This window comes from Callorhinus ursinus, unplaced genomic scaffold (genome assembly GCF_003265705.2).
Source record: "Callorhinus ursinus isolate GAN/ISIS: 27379988/994484 unplaced genomic scaffold, GSC_fseal_2.0 scaffold55, whole genome shotgun sequence".
NCBI classification, from domain to species: domain Eukaryota; kingdom Metazoa; phylum Chordata; class Mammalia; order Carnivora; family Otariidae; genus Callorhinus; species Callorhinus ursinus.
Genome location: NW_027397117.1, coordinates 5,927,591 through 5,946,055, shown reverse-complemented (window position 1 = coordinate 5,946,055; position 18,465 = coordinate 5,927,591). Strand labels below are relative to the sequence as shown.

General features: G+C 42.6%; 1 protein-coding gene across 4 annotated transcripts in view; it reads right to left on the bottom strand.

Moving 5' to 3' along the window:
* Positions 1 to 18,465, bottom strand: part of AUTS2 (activator of transcription and developmental regulator AUTS2) — a 1,158,197-nt gene that overhangs the window by 840,496 nt on the left and 299,236 nt on the right. For all 4 annotated transcript variants that reach the window (XM_073884256.1, XM_073884253.1, XM_073884254.1 and 1 more), the window contains one exon: positions 13,714 to 13,926. In XM_073884256.1, coding sequence (XP_073740357.1) covers positions 13,714 to 13,734 — 21 coding nt within the window. In that variant the 5' untranslated portion in view covers positions 13,735 to 13,926. The remainder of the gene's footprint in view (positions 1 to 13,713; positions 13,927 to 18,465) is intronic.

Below are 18,465 nucleotides of genomic sequence, written 5' to 3'. Positions count from 1 at the left end.
CAAATATTACTTTTGAGTATTTTAGAATATTTGAAGTTCTACTTGCATTTATTTGCAAGTAAGCAGAAATGACAGAAAGTGAGAGATTTTTGTTTCTGCTTTGTGCAGATTAGTATAAACAGCTCCACCTCTGGGAAGAAATAGGATTTTCCTATAACAAGAGTTCCCAGAGCAAGAAGTTACAACTGGGTTTGTAACCACAGCACAGCTATTTCTAAAAAAAACATACCTGGTTTTGAGGTCCATGTCCAAAAAAATGGCAGTGTTTGGAAACAACGGACATCCACTAGAATTTTAATAACGTAACTAGGCCAGATAATTCCCAATAAATTGCAGCTGAGGTGAAAATGTGGGACCCTCCAAGCCTTTATCTGTAAAACTAAGAACCCAAGAGAACTGAGAAGTAACACACCACTGTATCCAACAGTTACTGATGCCGTCAGTAGGATATTGCATTATTCTCAAAGGTTTCTTAGAAAAGCAGAGGAGGTTAAGAAAAATGGCATGGTGGGAAAGAAACAATTTTAAAGCAACTTAGCACGCATATCTGAAGGTATTCATTCTCTAAGAGATGCTCAACCTTGTCTCCCTTTGAACTGCACTTAACCCAGCAGTCTCAGCCTCCCTTATGCTAAGAGTTCTGCACAAGGCCAGGACAGCTCTACCAAGGTGTACCCACATCAGGGGCCAAGTTATCGGGGTATATACATCCTTTGTTATGTCAGAGTCTCTTACATAACATTTGCACACAAAGGATGCTCAGTAAATGTTTGCTGACTGGGCAAATATGTGGAGAATGAATTAATTAGGCCACTTAAAAATGGAATAAAATTAAAATGTTTTATAAAGTCAAAATATTTTTTTTTAAGATTTTATTTATTTATTTGAGAGAGAGAGAATGAGAGATAGAGAGCACGAGAGGGAAGAGGGTCAGAGGGAGAAGCAGACTCCCTGCCGAGCAGGGAGCCCGATGCGGGACTCGATCCCGGGACTCCAGGATCATGACCTGAGCCGAAGGCAGCCGCTTAACCAACTGAGCCACCTAGGTGCCCCAAAGTCAAAATATTTTTTTAAAGATTTTATTTATTTATTTGACAGAGACAGAGATATCCAGAGCAGGAACACAAGCAGGAGGAGTGGGAGAGGGAGAAGCAGGCTTCCCGCTGAGCAGGGAGCCCGATACGGGGCTCCATCCCAGGACCCTGGGATCATGACCTAACCCGAAGGCAGACCCTTAACTACTGAGCCACCCAGGCGCCCCTAAAGTCAAAATATTTTAGACAGAGGGCATGTGCGACAGTAATTTACAGGGCAAAGAATGCTATTCATGCTCTGATACTAAAAATAAGTTTGTGCTTTATGGTGAAAAAGTAGAGTGAGCCCCACACAAATATTTGCATGTACAAGAGTGCTCAGTCAATTCCATCTCATACCCACCTAGCTTCCTCCCTGTCTCTGCTGCTTGGCAGGTAGCTTTCAGATTATCACCGGAAGGTGGAAGGCTGCAGTTTCCCTGGGCCAGTTTTCCCTGGCCGCACAAGCCATGGTGCAGCTATTCCGACAGGCTAGGACCCTGGGAAGACACACCGCGGACAGCTTCCATGGGAAAACAGCAGACGCATTCCACAGGAGGGCAGAGATCTCTTGCAGTAAGTTTTTGCCTCCCGTGAACATGTTGATCAGTATCTCATTTTACATTCATATCCCCAAAGAGGGAAAACAGAGGTCATATTGTATTGGCTTTTTGTTTTTCTGTAAGCAACTAACATTGGAATGCAACAAGAGTATGTGATTAGTAACATCAACAATCAAAAAAATAATAATTATGCCAAATTTCATTCAACTTCAATTATTAAGCACCTTCTATGTACCAGGCAATGTGGGACAAACATGACAAACATGAGGGCGGATAAAACAGATACAATACTTTCCTTCAGGAGACCCTGGATTCTAGCAGAAGGTGCACACATGAAGGAAGGATACAGAAAAAAAAAAAAATGTGCAAACTGTGCTGTTAGAAATAAAAAGGGTGGGTATATAGGAGAGAGGATTAAAGGCAGAACCTGGCGTGAACAATATGGTCAGGAAGAGCCCCTCTGAGCAGATGACATTTCAGCTCAGGCCCAAAAGATGAGAAAGAGCCCATGATGCAAAGAGCAGAGGGAAGACCACTTCAGGTGGAGGGAGCTGCATGTGTGAGGTAACCGAGGTGGGAAAGAACCTGACGTGTTGGAGGAGATGAAGGAGGGTCAGAGGGCAGGAGCCAGTGAGTGACAGAGGGTAACAGGAGGTGGACTACAGAAACGGAGGTGCATAACCAAGTGCTCTAGCTCATAGGAGTCTGAATTTTAATTTGAACACAACAAGAAGCCGTTAAGAGGACTTACATCTGGGAATACTACGATCAAATGCATATTTTTAAAGGATCACACTGGCTATGGTATGGAGAACACACTGGAGGGGTTCAAGAATGAAAATGGAGAAACATGAGAAACACATCTCAGTTCTTCAACGCAGCAACAGCAGAGGGCTTCAAGGGTTCTACTTCCCTACGTGTGACACAAGCCTGGGCCCCTCACGGTGTCAGAGAGCAACGTCCTCAGGCAGTTTAGCTTTACGTGAGGAGAAGGACTGTACACGGCCAACTCTAAAACAGGGTAGAAAATGAGAAAGGTCAAAAGTGACTTATAAATAGAGTGACCATATAACCCAGTTTTCCAGGAAGTCCTGAATCATGCTTATTGTTCCAAGGTAATTATTAATAGTGCTCTTTCACTCTCAGGAACGTCCTACATCAGGTGATAAATTCCGGGGTCACCCCAGATATAAACAAAGGATCGTGGGAGTTTTAAGGAAAATGCATTTAATTCTGAAGGAAAAGATCATAAAAGCTTCAAGAAAGAAGTAGATCTGAAGTAGTTGCTGAGAGACAAATATGACTGCTGAAGGCAGCCATTCCAAACCAGGGGAACAGCATTAAGCACAGTGTGGAGAAAGCACAGGGCTCGGGCAGCTAACAGCAACCACAGCTCCAGCGAGGTGTTCGTGGAGAGCAGGGAGCAGGAGAGGCGCGGCTGGAAAGCTGTGCTGGACCTAACATTTCCTCCTGCGCTAATGGGCTTATGTTTCATTTAGTTGCCTCTGGATGGCCCCTGAAATTCCTTTAGTAAGAGAGTGCAATGCCAATGAGTGAAACACCACTGAGCTACTCTAAGAACCCAGACAGGATAAATATAAATGTTGAGGGAGAAGGGCCACCATAGTCAAGGGACCAGGGAAGCAGGTGGAAAGGGCACTCTAACTTTGAAAGCAAACCTAAGGGGTTTCCCGTTCAACTCTGGCAGGGTCAGGAAGCAAGCTGGAGACACCGTCTGGAAGAAGAGAGTGAGAGGAAAACCAAAGACATGAGAGTCGAGCCTGAAGGCGGGTTCAAAGGCAGGAAGGGGAGGAGACAGAGGCGCTATCCGGTTGGAAGAGGAGATGGAGAAGAGCAGGGTCAGAAATCGCTGGGCAAAGGATGTTTCAGGTCCACATCCTTCCCTTCCAATATTCTGATCTGTCGGTGCGTCTCCTCCCCCAACCTGCAGAACCAAGGGACTCCCGGCATGGTTGTTCGCACGCACGACACAACCACACCCCTCCATGCCTCTGCCTGTCCTCCCCCCTTGCCCTGTTCATCTGACAAATACAGATTTAGAGCTGTCATGTGAGGAGAGAAGAGGCAGGTGATGATAAACTATGCGAGTGGGCTTATATATTTTTTAATTATACCACTTTTTAACTAGAAAATAAATTTATTTGAAGAAGTTTGACACCGATAGTCTCTATGCTGTACAAGACATCTCTAGGAAGAACTCCACTTGTAGAACTGAAACTTTTTATCAGGTCTGCTTAACTTTCAAAAAGTACCATCCGACCTTCCCTAAATGGGTGCCTGGCCCATCACTCAGCTTTCTATTTCACCTGAGAGGCGGGGGTTTTTCGCATCATCTTCATCACCTCTTAGTTAGGGAAACTGCATGACAGTATATATTTTTTTTTTTAAATCAGAAGTCGTTATTGACAGTCTTATTCATACAGCGTGATCACTTCACTGGTGACTGTGCAGATCATTTTGCATCCCCTCCAGGGAACAGCATTTCTAGTCTCACAGCGATGCATTCAAAACGAAGGCTACCTACTGTTGACACACCTCAGGCAACTGTTACATCATAAGTGTAGGTTTTGCTACTTCAACAAAAATTCTTCTTTTTGAAGAATTTGAGGGCTTTCATTCTGTTTGATTTTAGGAAGGAAAATATTTCCCTTTGAATTTGTGGAACCCAAACCAGTAATTCAAGCATGACATTTTATTAAAGTGAAGCTTTCTTGGTAATGAAGAAAACAGTTAATGGTCTTTAGCCCCCACCAATAATACATAGCCAGTATTTTCAGATTTCATTCACGTCTGCCCCCCAATACTGCCACCGAATACCGACCAATTTTTGTAATATGGAGGATTCGTAAAACTTACAAAACTTAAGAGCTCAACACCATCATGGTGCTGAAGGAAGAAAGAAGTAGAGGGAAAAAAATCTCGTTACCATATGCATAAAAAAAAAAAGCTGTGTTATTTGAGGGAGCTAGAAGATTTAAGGAGAGAGGAATACAACATAATTATTCTACCAATGCTATATTCTAATAAACTCCTGCTAGAAAGCAACCATTTTGAAAACATTATTTTTTTGTAATATAATGTCTATGGCATTTAGAAAAAACATTTCTTTTTGCCAGTTTTGGAGGAAAACTCAATCAGTAAATACACAGAACGTGAATATGGTCCTAATATTGATAAAATTATTTTCTCACAAGACGTGATTTAAACATTTTTAAGATTTGCTGCAAGTTTTACAAACAACATCGTACTGTTCCTTTTCCCTTTTAAGGAGAAAGTAAACGTAAAAAAAGTAAAAAATAGTCCCATTCAATCCATGTAGAAGTATGACTCTTGCAGCACCTGCCTTGGCATCACCTAAGGAAATTGCTGCCACATTCTGGCCCCCACCCAAGGGACCCTGGCTCCACAAATCAGAGGTGATGCCTCGGAATCTGCCTGTTAATGAAAGCCCAGGAGTTGCTCTGACCCGGGTGGTCCAAAGACCACCCTCTGAGAAATATTATTCTGTATGTTCCCGTATCTAGAAAATACTGCTAATTGCCTCTCAGTCTAATTACAGCCAATCTCAGCCACTCAGAACCATCACCAGCAATTAGGACCTGTCCAGGTTTGCATTACATGATTTCAAGAAAATGACACAAACGCTTCCTGCACAGATGCAGGTGTGGAGATCACGGAGTGACCCGCCTCAACAGCGTCTGTGGAGGCCGACGTGAGGGAGAAGTGGCAGCTTCTGTAGAGCCGTGATCAACGAATGCAGGGAGTGTTTCAGCAGGCCACAAGGCAGGGCTCCTGAAAGGCACCAGGCAGGCCCTGACAGGACCTGCCTGTGTTTGTGAGCCACTTTGGTTTCTGCTCCGTGTGTGTTTGTGAGGACTAGTGTGAGGATGCACACACACACCTACGTGTGAAAAGACCCAGAGCTCCTGCAAGAACTTTGTTACATCTACTGGGCATAAAATGATCAATGCTTTCAATCAATAGGCAATGCTCTAGAATTCATTTAGAATACCAAAACAGGTTCTTTCAAATATCGTTAGGACCCAGCAGTAACTCAAGTGCATTAAAATAGTTGGGTTCCTGTGGTAAAGCAGGTCTAACAGGACTGAGGATTAAGTACAGCAAGGGCTGTGTCATCAAGGTCCCCTCAGCCCAAGCCTCAGGGACTCTCTAAAAGCAAGTATCAGTCCTACTCAAACACAGCACAGAATTCAGCATGGTTTTGTCTCAGACAGTGTTCACTGAAAATGTTCAAGGGGAAGCTAAAAAGAATGGTAATATTGTATCTACATATTTAATTAAAAAGAGAGCTAATGGTACCTCCAAGAGGGAGGTCATTCCTTGTTCAGCACAAGACTGCTCTGAGCAAAGCTGTTTTCAGAATGGGCAATAAAACAATGCAACATGTCAACACGTAAGAAAGCTACCATTTCAGAAATGCTACGGATGCTTCAGCTAACAACTCTGAAGATGAGGTACAAATGACAATGCCACAGCTGGAGGCAGGCGTAAGAGGATCGAGAACATCATCCACTGCCAAAGGCCAATCAAATCCACCACCTTCCTCTTCCCTCATTGCGCCTGGAGGCCCCCCAATTGCCCTCCACAGAACAGTGGTTCTGATCTGATCAAGAGATCAGATCATTTTCTCCTGCAGAGTGACTGTATGAAGAGCAGAGGGAAAAGGGTGATGTCCTACAAAAAACTAACAGAGAATACAAGATGTTAACAGACTTAAAATAAGAACCTTACACAGTCATACACATTTAACAAGAACCATACAAAGGTGAGCCATGGGCAGATGGCTTGGTTTCCAGCCCATTGAGTGCACATTTGGCTCTCCGGGCAGGAGGAGACAGTCAGCTCTGCCTATGAGCACATACTGAATCTTCAAATGCACCTTTGGCTTTTCCTCCTTGGAAAAAGAATTACAAATTGGGCATCAAGACATCCGACAGTTCTCAAGCAACATTTACCACGGAGAGTTGCCTGTGCCTGCCTTAAAAGCCCACCCACAATTTCATTTTCAATTAGCAGCTCCTCGAAAGGCAGTAATGAAAGCAGTTGCTAAAGAGCATTCAGATGTCACTTAAAGACTGCAAACCCAAACTGTAAATAGCACATTGTGAGTCGCCTGTCACCACCATCAACTCCCACGGGAATCTCGCAACACGTGGCTATCACAGCCATCTGCTCAGCTCCCCACCACCACTGCTGCAAACCACACAGCCACCCACTCGCTCCCCCTCCCACTCATTACCTGTCATGTGCAGGCTTGTGTGGAGACGGGGGTGCTGTGAGCAGAGATTAGAATGCAGAACACATGGGGGCTTGTTTCACATTTTGCAGCTAAGATCTGGCCACATGCAGGTTAACATCGTATCATCAGAAGAGGGGAAGACTTAAAATTAACACAAAATGCAGTTTTAAATAAAGAAAGGGAGTTCTGTCAAACCCCATCGACTATCGAAAATGCAGTGTGAAGGGAAAACATGCTCCCTTGGCCCTCAAACACCCGTACCGGGGGGGCTGATGGTGGGCAAAGCTGAGAATCCTTTCACTTTGTCCTTCTTACTCCTCTAACAATATATACAATTTAAATGGCCCTTAATAAAGTTCCACACACACATACATATTCTTGGGGTTTAGTGAATGCCACTGTTTTTTTTTTTTTTTTTTTAAACAGAGCAATTTCTATAGGTCTCAGGATCGCTCAAGCGGAGTTACTGTCCATTTTTTTAATGGCAGTTCCTTTTCCAATTCAGCCTATTTTCTCTCTGTATGTTTTGTTTTATGAGGTGGTAGTCAATGTGCTATGTCCTCTTCTAGTCAAATTTTCCTAAATGTTAATTAAAAACATCTATGTCACTTGGGATAAGATTTATTACTGGCCATATCACTCCATACATCTGTCTCACTGAGGTCAAGTGATGCTTATTATCACTCTTACCAACATCCAGGGCTGATGGACTATATCCCAAACAACAAGCTAAGGAGTCAGGAGATACAAAACCAAAATTCTAAAACTCAAAAAATAAACTGTCATTGCCTCCAAAGTCCCAAGTTAAAAAAAAAAAACAAACAAAAAAACTTCATGTAACTTATTATTATATTAGTCCCACATTTCCCAATACCAAATACATACCTCCAATATAATAAACACACCACTAACTCAGAACAGAGACAAGCCTGGATTCTGGGTTACTCAAAACTAATGTTAAAATCTGACATCTTATCCATATTTTGAGTTAATCAAAATTCCAACAGCGGTTATTAAGCCAATCCTTCTCCTCCCCGTTCTTTAATCATCTGGTTTTATTCCTATTTCTGTAGTTTTAAGGCAAAGGGAAAAAAATAATGTGCAACTTAAATTAATCAGAAGGAAAAATAGAGGATTTTATTTACTATCTCAGTTTGTACCTTCACATGACAACACAATTTTTGAAAAAAGCATCTGAAATCCCAAGAAACACATTAAACTTGAAATTCTGAAGTAGGAAGTAAAACTGATTTAATTGTAGCTCAATTTCTTGCTCAATGTACCTTCAGTTATTTAACCATAATAACAAATGTATTTATGAAAGAGCACCTAGCCAAGTTCATATGTCTTTTCATTACTAAAGTATAATCCCTAATTGCATTAGTGTTTCAAATGCTCTGATTTCCAGAAATCTGTAGGCTCTAGAGTCAAGCTGGATAAATACCTGTGTGACCTCAGCCTGGATTTTTATACCTGAAACTAATTAGCTGGTCTTCAGAAATATGACTTGAACTGGATCTGTTTAATCAAAGTTGTCCCTTATAAATCCTCCTTTGCAAGTTAATTTCTACTAGCAACAATGTCACAGAGAAGTCCTCAGACAACCTGAGTCAGTCACACTGAAATAAAGGATCAGGTTCTGGTAGTAAATGCTCTCACTGGGAAAGAGCCTGAGCAGATAGACTGCTCCAGCATGAGGAATGCAAGCACAGCTGGGTGACTTGGTCACCTGGGCCCTTTTGTTCCACCAACATAACCACTTGTTCCAAATAAGGCCAACACACAATGGCAATACACAAGGCAGATGCAAGCCCCACAGCTCTAACAATAGCTCTAACTTTAAAGACTTGGCACTGGGACCAATCCCTCTTCTTCTAGACACCAGTATACATTTTTGGTATCTACAATGTCAGCAGCTACAAATCCTCCACCAAGTCTGATTCCACCGTAGTAGATTTTCAGGGAGAGGAGCAAATTTCCATTCCTTACAAGCAATACCCACCCAGATCAGCTTGCATAAAGATTTTTAAACAACAGAAAAGCCATTCTCACCAGCAAGGTCAGAGTCTACCTGCTGGGCTCCTGAAATACTCCCAAACTCCTTTATTTCCCTCTCAAATGGGATCCTCCTGTGGCTCTAAGCCATCTCAATAGGTTGCCTCTTTCTCTGAGAAGTCCAGCCCGTAGCTGAGTGGTCTTTTGGAAACTAAAATTCAGTTAGGAGGGAGGCTCTGGGATTTACTTTGATGACCGATCCTGATACCCACTTGTTGGAAGAGTTCATATGGCCTAAGAATTGCTCGGACTTCACTAAAGCCTATTTCCTCTGGTTGGATTCCTACTAGAGGGAGGAAAGACAGGCTAATGGACTATATGGAGGTTTAGAAACACTCATGCCCAGCCAAATCTCAGAGTTCTCTTAACTCCCATCAACTTTTTATCCTTGCTTCTCTAATTTTAAAACCCCTTTGCTCTCTGTGTTTTCAGCTACAAAGTAGTAAAATTTTAAATCCTCTCCCATGATCTAGAAGTGAGACATAATGTAAGAAAACCCAAAGCCCTAGGAAGGGTTAAGTTTTCCAAAAATGCTTCTGAGGAAGTCCTCGGCTGGCTCCAAGGTTTGGCAGTGTGTCATGTCATTGTGTCCTTCTGGGGCTGCAGTGAGACTTAGTCTTGCAATTAGAGAACAAGGCTCCTTACAGGGACGGCCTAGGCAGCCTCTATTTTGGTTTCCCCCTCACAAGTCTAAGTAGAGATGGTGGGGGGGGGAGGGGTAGAGGGGAAGCCCTACCACATCCTTATTAGTACAAGCTGAAACCTTTTAAACATAATGTCTGGATGCTCACATCATGAGCAAATATTTCTGTGTAAAACAAATACAAGCCTGGGGGGTCAGAAAGACATGCATTCTTCAGTAAAAGTTAACTTGTTCCTTTCTTTGTTTTTAAACCCCCCTTTGGAAATTAAGGAGAATGTCCAACCTTGCCATATAAAAAAGTGCAACCATTTTGAAAGACAGCTGCCAGCTCAGCATCTTCTAAGTCAGGATATATTTATACTTAAAAACATAATCCAACAAATGAGTTCCACTGGGGTGGTTAAGTGCCAGTTAAAAAGCGTTCTTTTCCCAGGATAAGAAAATACCAGGAGAACTGAGGTTTTATAATCAGGAAGAGAAGGAAAAGGCAGCTTGGTTTTAGAACTACACATCTCTCTTATAAAAATATATAATTGTACTCTCATGGTAAAAAGATTAGTTGCCTTCAACGGATTCTCAGAAAAAAAAAAAATCCTATTATTTCCTCTCCACGAAGGAGTAACATCTTCCCATAATTACAGGAAAGCTGTGCATTAAGGTGCCTGCTCAGGAAGTACCATTTCCTAATCAGATGCAAACCTAATCCACTGTCACCAAGTCAAAAATAAAGACTAAATTCTCACCTCCTACAGCCTTCTTTCCTCTGTAGTTCTCCCAACTATACCTCCCTCAATAAGAGGCACTAAGCAACAATCCATTAATTTAGAAATTCTCCTCAAGGACACTCTCACCTCAAGGCCCCCCCTCCCAGCTAAGATGGTCAGATTCAGCTACTTTTGTCTCATACGAGGCGAAGGTAAGGGGAACAGTAATTGCGATGTGTACAGGTATCTGGCAATACCCTCAGCACAAGCTTCTGAACATCTACGGTGGCCCTCCAACACTTGTGTGTCACCTTTTACCAATGATCACACAACAGATGGCATGCGTCCGGGCAACACACATGTAGCCATGCCTCTCCCTCACACGTCTCTCCTTTAAATGTCTTCACAGAAACTATCAATTACAGACTCCAAACCAAAATTACACTTGGGCCTACAGCAGTCTTCCTTCACAGACCTTGAAAACGCTCTGTAATCTCTGGGTTGGTCATAAATTTAAAGAACCACTGAAACTCAAGAGAGAGGAGCCTGAGAAATCACCTAGACCAAACCCCTCATTTTCCAGATGGGCAGCAATGGACAGTGATTTGCTCCGGGTTTCAAAACAGTACATGTGATTCTAGGAAGACTACAAATGAAAAGTGGTAGAGCGTTATTTCAGTTATCAACTTCTGCTTCCCTTCCTACTAGAAAAATAACACTTGATTTGGGGAGTATATTTTGGCATCAACACTGAAGATAAGAAAAACACCACTTGTTTTGAAAACTCTTACATAGACCAAAAAGGTACAACTCATTCTTTCCTTCTCCATGATTCATGAGGAGTCAAAAAAAATTGCTTTTCAAATATTTTGCCTAAAATAAGGATAGTTTTGATTTCAGATACCACTTGTACCAGAAGGTTAACCATTAGGACCAAAAGCTCCTTGAATTTGAGATATACAAGTCCTCGTTTTCTTTTATGATCACCAGAGGACAAAGCAGAAAGAAGAATTTTGAAACAGAGAATGTAAAAGTCAGACCAAGTCTGGGAGTAAGAGGGTCAAGGATAAGGAACCACACTTTAGCACAGACTCGGAATTAAACTGGTTTCTTGCCTGAAAGGGTAGGAGGGAGGGAGGGCCTGGGGGAGAGATGGTGGTTGTGCTGCAACCTCTCTCCATGGGTAATAATTACCTTTCTCACTGATCACATACAGAAGCATGGGTTGGGAGTCACAAATACCACAGGAACATCAGCTTTTATAGAACCTAGCCCTTCCTCCCTCGCTCCACTCTCTTTCTTGAAACAGTCTACCAAAAAAAAAATCTTCGTACATGGGTGCCTGGGTGGCTCAGTTGGTTAAGCGACTGCCTTCGGCTCAGGTCATGATCCTGGAGTCCCGGGATCGAGTCCCACATCGGGCTCCCTGCTCAGCAGGGAGTCTGTTTCTCCTTCCGACCCTCTTCCGTCTCGTGCTATCTCTCATTCTCTCTCTCTCAAATAAAAATAAATAAAATCTTTAAAAAAAAAAAAATCTTCGGACAAATGTGGTTGCTTTCAAACTTTTCAGCTCTTTCTGTGCTCTCTGAACTTGGTAGGTTATCCGGTTTCTTTTTAGGCCCTCACAGACCACTTCTATAACCAAAGTCTCTCCCTATTACCAAACTACTCACATTGTTCCTAGGAATACTTGGAGACACCTGCAACCAATGACCTGGAGTTCTCTTTCTCTTCATGCTCAATCCTTATCTCAAACAAGGGAGGCAGAATATACAGGGGAAATAGAGCAACACAAAGAAACCAGGATCTAAACCCTGGCTCTGTACCTCATTGCTAAGTGGCCTGAGACAAGTCACTTTAACTCTTTGACCTCCAGTTTCCCCATCTGGAAAGTCAACATCACATTACCCACTACCCAAGGAGACTGTGAGATTTACAGATTATATAAACTCCCTTGTTAATGACTGTCACATGGTACGCATTAGATAAATGTTAATAATTACTACTAGAACTCCAATCTGGCATTTCATTTCAGGACATTTATGTACCTTCAGAAAACCTGCCCTGTGTGTCAGATGTGGGGACACTTCTGAGATCCTTCTGTGTCCATGCTGACATCCACCACTCTAGATGTTTTCTTGGGAATATATTCCTCATTAACCAACAGGTTGACCTCGGACTCCATACTTACTAGAGACTAGGTCATATTGAAGTTTTGGGTCCTTCCAATTTTTCACTAAAACTTATCACCAAAAATACACTCTTGATGATTTATAAGAATATTTCCAGAGTGGCGTGGCCATTATCAAATAGAAAATCTAAGACCACAGAGTTCGGTGGCTTGCCCCTAGGGATTCTGGTTCATTAGGTCCTAAGGAGGGGCCAGAATTTGTGTTTAATAATGCTCATGATAGGATTACTAATGATCTGTGAACTTTTGGAACCACTGTTTTGTATGATCCCAGATTTCTCCCTCTGCAAAGAAACATCTGCAAACTGGAAATTACCCGTTCAGCTTCTAATTAGCAGCACCTGCTCTGTGAACCACACTCCCTTCCTCTGCTTCAAGTAATAGTCATTCCTACCCAGTGGTCCTGCCAAAAACAAACAAAACACACCCAGGACACAGGTAACTCAGCAAGCACTAAAGCCTCTGGATTTGTGCAGGAAAAAAATTGCTATAAACAGCTTTGTTTCTCATTATTAATCTATCTCATGTGGGGATTTCCACAAGCAGAAAGGCTCCCAAATGCCAAGAGCTATATTTTCTTGTGGATCACTGAAACCTAATTATTAACAGACCAGTAAGCCCTACTACCAGACTTTCATACAATCAGCAGATTGCGAAGACAGTCTTGAATTATGGACTACAGAGAACTGAAGAACCGAAAGGCAAATTCATTTCTTCACCACTGCTCTCCCACATGCCACAATATTTGAGCTGCTCTGGAATATATAAATCCTATGCAAGGTACTGCCTGCTTGCAGACAACCATTTTTAGCACCTCAGAACCCTGAGACCCACAATGGACGTGATCACACCTGCCCATTCCATTCTGTCCCAATTATGAAGATCTCTGCCCTACAAGCCAGTCTACCTTGATGAGCATCGAGTCCAGTCATTCTGCCCCACACGCCAGTAGCACCGGCGTCAAGCTTTATGGCACACAGAACATCTGATAAAAAGAAACCGACACTGAAGTTTCAAATCATAATAAAACACTGTGCTGGGCTTGGTATATTCTGTTAGAAGCAAGTACACAGCTCTGTGGGGCAATTCTCCAGCAGCCCACCAAGGAGGTCTTCTCCACCCGGCATGAAGAACCGCAGAGAGGCAGGCACCTGAGGAAGGGATTTCGCAGCCACAGATAAGAACAAACACACGCTTCCTCACCTGCCTGAGTCCTTTAGGCATTTTCTTTCTCTTCCCAAGGTGCTGGCAGAGATTGCGGTCATTTTCTCGATCCGAGCTGTAGTGGTGTGGGTGGCTGAGTCTGCTCTTCTTGGAATGAAAAGACAGGCCGTTGGTAAGTGCTTCTCGTTTCTTCTTGGTCAGAGGGGTCTGGCGTTTCTCCACACGTTCCTGAGGCTTAAGTGCTACATCTTTCTATAGAAAAGAAGAGAAGCAGAGGGAAGTGATGGTTATGTATGTGTCCAGGGTCACACCCAAAATACAGGCTAAATGGGGTTACAAGAAAGGAGAGGGGAAAGCAGGAAGGGAGATAGGAAGAGAACAACTAAAACTAAGAAAAGGGGCTCTCAATTTTTCTGAATACCTAACGCCACCACAAATATATCCTTTCTATTCTTGTTGGGCAGAAAAGTCAACAAAGCACAAAGCATCTGTCCATTAAAAGTGATTTCACTTGCTTAGTGGCTTTCAATTTGATTCTCTGCTAGGTCCAGCAGCACACAATGACATTCCCCAAGGAGGCTCAATACACTCACTTTCCAAGTTGGTACATCAATTATGTTTCAGAAAAGGAGTACTAAGTGCGTGCATGATTTAAAAAAAAAAAAAAAAAAAAAAAAGGCAAAAGCCTGAACATCCCAGGGCCAGGTGGATGTGAGCCAGCAAGAAAGAAACTATCAATTCATATGATTAAAATGTTTCCTTAATGCATTATACATTTTTACCACAAGTTCCTCTGAGCATCCTTAATTCCCAGTTCTTTGCAAAATGTAACAACAATATTATCACCAAGATCTACAGCCACTTTTCATTTATTGCTTTGTGTGTGGTTGGGGGGTGGGAAGGTAGGAGAAACGTAATGGATGTCCTGGAATGGGAAGCAGCAGCTTCAGAGACTACAGGCGGGCATTTCAGGCCACAAGATCCCGTGAATTCTGTGCCTGCAGGCAGCTCAGCACCTACGGAAATACCAGAAGACCTGGGTCCAAAGCCTGACACTGACATTATTCATTAGGAGACTTGAAGTACACCACTGGTAGGATACGTGCGAATGTCCTTTGAACCCTGAGAAATGTACACATGAAGCCCTGAAATTTAAAAGATTTGGCACTCAGTCATTCATAAATGAGTGGATATGATCCTATTTACACTGAAAATGCTCCTTCATGGAGCCTCGCCCCCGTATAAATAAATTCTGTTTCCTGTGGTCCTAAATGAATGCACAAACAAATAATACAAACTAAGACAAAATTTTCCCTTTACCCATTTTCTCCTTAAAATACCTCTCTCTCTTTACGCCCCTCTCTCCCCTCTCCCCACCCCTTATAGCCAGTAGTCCCAAGGTAGTTCTCTATCCTACTGCCTCCCGATATCCAGTACTGCCCACTTGACATACACGCTGCTCCTCGAGGTCTTTCCCCAAATCAGCCGTTGCCATTAGTTTGGGAGCTCGGACATTTACATCTGCTTTGCCTCGGCCTCAAAGCCCTACCTTCCACACCCCTCCCTTTTCTAGTTCAAGGACTCTTAGCAGGGCCTGTCCACTCAGGAAGACCTTTCTTACAATGCAAAGCACTGTTCTCAAGCCTTCACTTATACAAGTATTTTCTGTGGGCCCAGTATAATACAAACTCAGCACTGTCCTATAGGGTCTGGGAAAACAATCATGTGGAGGAAAAAAATCCCCACCTCCTGGAACTTAAAATTTAGGGACAAATATTAATCAAATCACATAAATATATCATTGCAAACTGAACTATCTGCTCTAAAGGTAAGGGAAAAGGTGCTAAAACTGGGGGAAATGGTCTAGTCCAGAATAGTAGGCTGGTGCTGAGGAGATGACTGCCACCTGACCTAGTTCTGAAAGTCTGAGCAGAGAGAACAGCTTGTGCCAAGGCTCTGAGGGTCAGCTGGCAGCATGACCCCTTAAAAGAATCAGGGCACAGACGAAGTTATCACTCATCTCAGTAACCCCAATGCTTCACATACAGAGTCAGGCAAAAAACAAGTGTTATGTTTACATTTACTAGATAAATAAATAAACGAGGCAACTAAAGTACCCAAGCCTATAAGCCACAACAGTGATTTGATAATACCCCAAGCTGGTACTAATACAGAGTGAAGCAAACTAGAAAAGTGGAAACCAAGGAACCTTGCAGGTTCTACAGAAACAAGGATCACGGCAAACAGCAAGAAGCCTGAGAAGAGGGGAAAGGCCTTATCGCCAGAGCAAGAAGATATCAAAAATAAGTCTCATCAGGCAAATGAGTGGCTCCTGGTCTAACTTCTAGCTGCTATCACAATGCAGATGATTTATCTTCTGCCGTTGGAGAGGCAGCTCTCCTGAGGCGAGGAGGATGTGTGGTGGCAAGTATTTAGGGGACAAGCTGAGATCGAAATGAGTGCACATGGCCATTGATTCCAGTCTCAGAACCTTGTACAGAATGTCTAACACATAGTCAATGCTCAATAAATGTCCGCTGTATTTATTCCTCTGTCTAGCATCCACCACCACAGTCAGCTATGTTAGACATCTGCTCAGCTCAGACTATCCTGTGTTTAACATCACACGCAACCAAAATAGTCATGTCTCGTGAAGATGCTCAGGAATGATGGCAACAATAGCAGAAGCAGCCAGGCTGAGTTCCATCGTGGACCGCTTCTATATACTATGATTAATTGTACTACTTCTTTTAAGAGTAATGTATAAACTCCCCCACAGGGTTGTTAAAAAAAAAAAAAAACAAACTTCTCTTTGTCATCCAACCCACCTACTGCCTGGCATATATACACGTGTACAGTCTCGGATTAATAAACAAATGATAATAATGTATCAACCGTGCTTTTAAAAAAATTATGCCATTCTCTTTGGAGACCAAATCTCCTCTCATACTGAAGGTGCTCCAAAGTATACTGAAAATTATGTGCAATTCCATACAAATGTAAATTAATATTTATGAGAGTATGGTATAATTTTTTCTAAATCCATTTTAGTTTCATGTAGCATATTAATCAAGGCATATTCTCACGGCACCACAGAGTAGCTACACAGAGCAAATGGACCCCATGCCGTGACATTAGCTTGTAAGAGACCTGCTGAAGCCTTAGCAGCAGCGGTACAATCATCTTAGCTCCAATTAATATTGAGATTTTCAACGCTGGAGGGTGTTGGGTGGGGCAGAGAGGGGAAGGGAGAAAGGATCAAAGTGTGTGTAGAGGTGGTGGCTTAAGAGGTAAGAAAAAAAATCAAGAGTCTTTAAAAGGTTTTTTTATTAAAGAAGAGGTTTATATTCTCAAAGATATCTTTATTCTTTCAAAGATACAGTTTTATTTAGAAATTGCTACATAGACACTTTGGTGTAATTCTTGAATAAACCAGGCTGGTGTTTATTCATTCCCTCTGTAAACATTCACTGGCTGCTTACTATGTAGAAAGTAATCATTTAACTTCTCATTGACTGTCTTGGAGGGAAAATGACAAGAACTGTCCACTATAAGCAAAAAGCATCAGAGACAAAAAGACTGATTATAAATTACTCACCATATAACACTCTAAAGAGTTGTGCGTGTGATTACACACACGTGTATGTGTGCATGTTATCTATCCATCAACCAACAATTAGCAACTAATTTAAGAATTTCCTTAAACAAACATGGGTGGTCTACACAGCACTGCTGGAATATGGGAAGGGAACTGTGTGATTTATAAAATAAATTTTTACCATCAATGAATGACGATTTTCAACGGCCACTTGATTCATTTGTCTACCATGATAAAGGCTAGTGATTCCCAGGGAAAAATTAATGTCCATGAGAATTACCTGCAGTGCTTTTTGAAAATAAGGTGACTTGGCCCCATACTTGGCAAAGGAAGTATTTAGCAAACAAGCACTGGGAGGGAAAGCAGGGAGGGCAGAAGAATAAGGAAGAGATGGGGGGGGGGGATGTTTCTAAGGCATTCATTTCACAATCAGGGAAGCAAGCAAGAAAGCAAGAAAACCAGCCCGCCAACAACAGAAGGCTGGCTGTGAAGTACGAAGATTTAGACATATTTGCTAGCAATAGAGGGGGTAAGTGCACAAGCCATGCATAACAGATGGGACTGGGTTTCATGAATAGTTGAAATTATGTGATTTTTAGGTCACTGGTGATGGAGGGCAGGGTCAACAGCAGCACACATGCTGAGAGGCTCCAAGACACATTATTTCCTTTAACACCCAGCCTTCTTCAAAACAGGTGATCTTGCTCTTGACTTCCCCTTCTCTCAAATTATAATCTCTCACCAAAGGCTTCCTCTGCCACTCCTGAATTTCAAAATGAGACGGTTCAGTGCTGTGCAGACTAGGGGAGAGCAACAAACTGCAGATGAAGCACTGTCTCAGCGGCGGGGCTGCATTTGCTGATTACAGATGAAGCCACAGACAACAGAAAATGAAGGCACAATTTGCCTGCCTTGCATGAAATAGGTTTCAGAAAGAGAGTCTCCATCTGATTTTCCCAACCGAACTAATCTGAGAGCAGCCCATCCCTTACAAAGCATCTGCGGTGTGGGTGTCTGCATGTGCCCCTGTGGGCGTCCATGTGGGAGAGAGGGGTACAATTGAAACAGAACCTCTTAGGTAAGTTACTTATCTTAGGGACGTGCAATGAAATAACAAAGGAGCCAGGAGAAATAAGAAAAGGCGCTTTTGCCTGTCACCATCAGAAGGCATTCATGGCTGTGTGCTGTCATTT